Genomic DNA, 4,710 nt, shown 5'->3' with positions numbered 1-4,710 from the left:
ACATCCAGGGGAAGGCGCGTGCAGTTCATGTCGACCCATAGGATACATACAGAGCTTTAAACTGATCTGAGAACAGAGCCTCGTTTTCAGACCTTCGCAGTTTCTGTCATGAATTTCGCTGCAGAAAGAGTTCTGTTTCACCCACAGACATAATTCAAACGGTTTTAGAAACTAGAGATTGTTTTCTATCCAATAGTAATAGTAATATGCATATTGTACGAGCAAGAATTGAGTACGAGGCAGTTTAATTTGGGAACAATAAATGGTAACGTTGAAACAGCACCCCCTATATTGAGAAAAGTCCATGAGAAACTCAGCTCTCCTGAAGTGAGTGTGGTGATTTACCTCCAGAGTTTTCCTCTATTATGGTAAACAGACTTGATATTTTCAGTCAATTCAAATTACTGATTTATAAGTAACTATACCTCATTACTATCTAACATGTTAGTACTGAAGACTACTGAGAATCATAAAAATAAGCTAATATCATCACCATCTTCACCATCATCATCATCACTGTCAACATCATCATCATCATCATCATCATCATCCTGTGCTTCATCATTTGTTCCAGATACTTCTTCTCTAAGCTGCATGAGTGTGACCTACACCAGTAGAAGCATCTGTTCCTTGATACCATCAGTGGACCTGCCTTGCACTACTATATATCCCACAGGTTAGACTGGGTTATCTTTAAGTCATGTTCAGCCATTTTGTCAACTACAGAAGGAAACCAGAAAGTGTGTTTTTATTTGCTCTCATTCAGACCTGCAGGTGAAGGTGACTCCTGACACAGAGGCAGAGAAGAGGACACTGACCTGTAGCACCACCTGTACTCTGACTGGTAACCCCACCTACATCTGGTACAAGAACGGACAGTCTCTTCCTCGGTTCACTTCCCAACAACACTCAGTTCTGAAACAAAGAGTTACTCCTGTGCTGTTAAAGGCCATGAGGATCTCCACTCTCCTGCAGTGTGTGAGTCTGGATTCTATTGGGATAATTTGTAGCTAACCTTTCTTTATAACAAAGTAAGGCAACTTGCTAACTTCAAGGTATATGTGAAAAAACGATTTAATGTATTTTCATGTGCTCAGGGTCAAAACTGCTGGAGAGGAGAATCTGTGTCTTGAAGAGCTCCACAGTGGACATATCCTGCTCTTACACTCATCCCACTAGTTATATAGAACAAGGTTCATTCTGGTTTACACAGAAACACCCTGTAGATATCAGTTCATATCCAGAGTATGTAGGTCGTGTGGAGTACAATAGGAACACAGAGAACCACCACACCATTACAATAACAAACCTGACAGAGAAGGACTCGGCTGAATACAAATTCAGAATACGAACAACAGATGAGGGGAGATTTTCTGGTCTTCCTGGTGTGATGTTGACTGTCACAGGTAATAGTCCACCTACATTTAGTACTGTAATCGAACAAGTCTAATCACATGACAAGCCTGTCTGGAGTCTAATATGACTGATGTTTCCTCTTAGATATCCTGTTGGAGATGGATCCTACGTCTGTGTCAGAGGGGGAGAGAGTCACACTGAGATGTAGAACCCAATGTACAGTCGGTCTCAACCCCACCTACATCTGGTACAAGAACAGACAACGTCTGAACAACCCAGTCAGCAGCTATAACAGTCTGATCCTAGACCCAGTCACCAGTTATAACAGTCTGATCCTAGACCCAGTCAGCAGTGAGGATGCAGGGAAGTACTCCTGTGCTGTAGAAGGCTTAGAGAGAATCCTCTCTCCAGAAGAGACTCTCTCTGTCAGATGTGAGTACATGGGGTGTTGATATATCTACAGTGAAAGTCATTGACATCATCTCTCTAATACATGGTTCTACATGTCAGTGTAATATACTAATCTATACTAATTTACATCATCTCTGTAATACATGGTTCTACAAGTCAGTGTAACATACTAATCTATACTAATTTACATCATCTCTGTAATATATGGTTCTACAAGTCAGTGTAACATACTAATCTATACTAATTTACATCATCTCTGTAATACATGATTCTACAAGTCAGTGTAACATACTAATCTATACTAATTTACATCATCTCTGTAATACATGGTTCTACAAGTCAGTGTAATATACTAATCTATACTAATTTACATCATCTCTGTAATACATGGTTCTACATGTCAGTATAATATCCTAATCTATATTAATTTACATCACCTCTTGGTGTCTTACATGGTATATGAGTTCTTATTTGTTCTGTCATCTTCAACACCAGATGGCCCAAAGAACACCTCAGTATCAGTCAGTCCCTCTGGTGAAATAGTGGAGGGCAGTTCAGTGACTCTGACCTGCAGCAGTGATGCCAACCCACCTGTGGACAAATACACCTGGTACAAGACGAATGGAGGCCACTATCAGAGTATCTCCAATCAGAACACAGGACCACAACATGTCTACAACTGTGAGGCCTGGAGTGGGATTAGAAAGGGGAGGTCTGAGTCAATCAACATTGATGTGAAATGTGAGTAAATTACAGCTCAGTATCACATGCGTTCCTGTTTTGTGTAAGTGGATTCTTATTTTTGATAGTCTGGCATCACAGATTTTTATATATGTCATGTGAGGTTGTAATTGCATCTTTATAATCCTCTGACAAATTCTCCTTTACCAGACGCTCCAAGGAACACCTCAGTGTCAGTCAGTCCCTCTGGTGAAATAGTGGAGGGCAGTTCAGTGACTCTGACCTGCAGCAGTGATGCCAACCCACCTGTGGACAAATACACCTGGTACAAGAAGAATGTAACCTCACCAAAAGCATCAGGACAGAGTTACAGCATCACTAACATCATCTCTGAGGACAGAGGAGAATATTACTGTGAGGCCCAGAATGGAAGAGGATCTATGAACTCTACAGCTCTGATGATCATTGTAGCAGGTAAAGTTCCATCTTCAATACTTCAATACAAAATGATGTTCAATAAGGAATGATGTTTCAAGGTAATCTTCTCATGGTTTACCTTATTACACTTTGGTTTATAACTTTACATAGGCTTCTATATACAAGTATTGCATTAATGTCCTGTATTGCTGTATATTCATTTTCACTTCATAATAACATGTTCTCATATCATCCATTTGTCTTTTAGGGAAACAGACCTCAGTTCTGACTGCAGCTGTAGGAATCATAGTGGTTGTTCTGGTTCTCATCCTCTGTCTCTCTGGACTCATGTGGTTCAGGTGAGTGAAGAAGGGAACATTGATATTTGTATTATTCTTTCACCTTAGACCTCTGATTGGGTACTAACTTCATTAATTCATTCATTCATTAATTCATTTATTGGCCCAATGCCCTTAACCACTAGGCCACCTGGGGTGGCAGGTAGCTTAGTGGTTAGAGCGTTGAACTTGTAACCAAAAGGTAGCAAGATCAAATCCCAGAACTGAAAATATAAAGTTCAGGTGATCTGCCCCTGAACAAGGCAGTTAACCCACTGATCCTAGGCCATCATTGTAAATAAGAGTTTGTTCTTAACCGACTTGCCTAGTTAAATAAAGATAAAGTAAGAAATCTGTTAAAATGTATTAGTAACTTATCCACTTACTTACTTACAGAGCAGAACTCACTCTGTCCCTCATTACAGGAGATGCACAGGAGGAAGTGATGCCACAGCAGACACACAGGTGATTCTATTAGTTACAACAGGGTTTCAGCTGTGTCTTAATGGGGCAACAAACTAAACGTGCCCCCAGGAGGTTATAACTCCGTTTTCATTCATTTACGGTGACATGACAGTCTCTCTCATACTATTTTCATTGTTACCTCTCTCTCTCTCCACAGAGTGTCCGTCCTGACTAACAGTAACATGACAGTCTCTCTCATACTATTTTCATTGTTACCTCTCTCTCTCTCTCCACAGAGTGTCCGTCCTGACTAACAGTGACATCACAGTCTCTCTCATACTATTTTCATTGTTACCTCTTTCTCTCTCCACAGAGTGTCCGTCCTGACTAACAGTGACATGACAGTCTCTTTCATACTATTTTCATTGTTACCTCTCTCTCTCTCCACAGAGTGTCCGTCCGGACTAACAGTGTCACGACAGTCTCTTTCGTACTATTTTCATTGTTACCTCTCTCTCTCTCTCTCTCTCTCTCTCCACAGAGTGTCCGTCCTGACTGTAACAGAGACACGTACACAGCTCTGAACATGAGGACCACGTCCCCTGACTACGACACTCTGGCAGTAAGTCTCTTATCATTCATGTTGATTGTTTGTGAGTGTGTTGGTGTTTTATATTTGAATGTGTTAAGAGAAAATGATGGAAAGACTGGTGTTTCAGAGAACACATGCATTTCCTCTCTCCCTCCCTCTCCTTCTCCTTGTCTCCCGCTCTCTCTCTCTCTCTCTCTCTGTCTCTCTCTCTGTCTCTCTCTCTCTCTCTCTCTGTCTCTGTCTCTGTCTCTGTCTCTGTCTCTGTCTCTCTCTCTCTCTCCCTCTCCCTCCCTCCCTCTCCTTCTCTCCCGCTCTCTCTCTCTCTCCCTCCCTCTCCTTCTCTCCCGCTCTCTCTTTCTCGCTCTCTCTCTCTTTCTGTCCACAGAGTGTCCATCCTGACCCTAACAGTGATACGTACACACCTCTGAACATGAAGACCAGGTCACCAGAGTATGACACCCTGGCAGTAAGTGTGTGTGTGTGTGTGTGTGTGTGTGTGTGTGTGTGTGT

The 4,710-nt window shown here is 41.7% G+C and overlaps 1 protein-coding gene across 1 annotated transcript; it reads left to right on the top strand.

The window, feature by feature from the left end:
* The first annotated feature begins 854 nt into the window (after positions 1 to 854).
* LOC139568092 (B-cell receptor CD22-like) lies at positions 855 to 3,019 on the top strand. The gene is made up of 5 exons (XM_071389792.1): positions 855 to 978; positions 1,098 to 1,406; positions 1,501 to 1,788; positions 2,263 to 2,508; positions 2,659 to 3,019. Exons 2-5 carry the CDS (start codon positions 1,391 to 1,393, stop codon positions 2,973 to 2,975), a joined length of 867 nt encoding a protein of 288 aa, XP_071245893.1. The 5' UTR covers positions 855 to 978; positions 1,098 to 1,390; the 3' UTR covers positions 2,976 to 3,019.
* The last annotated feature ends 1,691 nt before the right edge of the window (positions 3,020 to 4,710 follow it).

Source organism: Salvelinus alpinus, chromosome 2, assembly GCF_045679555.1.
Source record: "Salvelinus alpinus chromosome 2, SLU_Salpinus.1, whole genome shotgun sequence".
NCBI classification, from domain to species: Eukaryota; Metazoa; Chordata; class Actinopteri; order Salmoniformes; family Salmonidae; genus Salvelinus; species Salvelinus alpinus.
This window is presented reverse-complemented; position numbering and strand designations above follow the sequence as displayed.

Bases quoted from the DNA above. Each gene is read 5' to 3' on its own strand.
- LOC139568092 (XM_071389792.1), top strand. The intron at 1,789-2,262 runs GTGAGTACATGG...CTTCAACACCAG, and splicing joins AGAGACTCTCTCTGTCAGAT to ATGGCCCAAAGAACACCTCA. The intron at 2,509-2,658 runs GTGAGTAAATTA...CTCCTTTACCAG, and splicing joins AATCAACATTGATGTGAAAT to ACGCTCCAAGGAACACCTCA.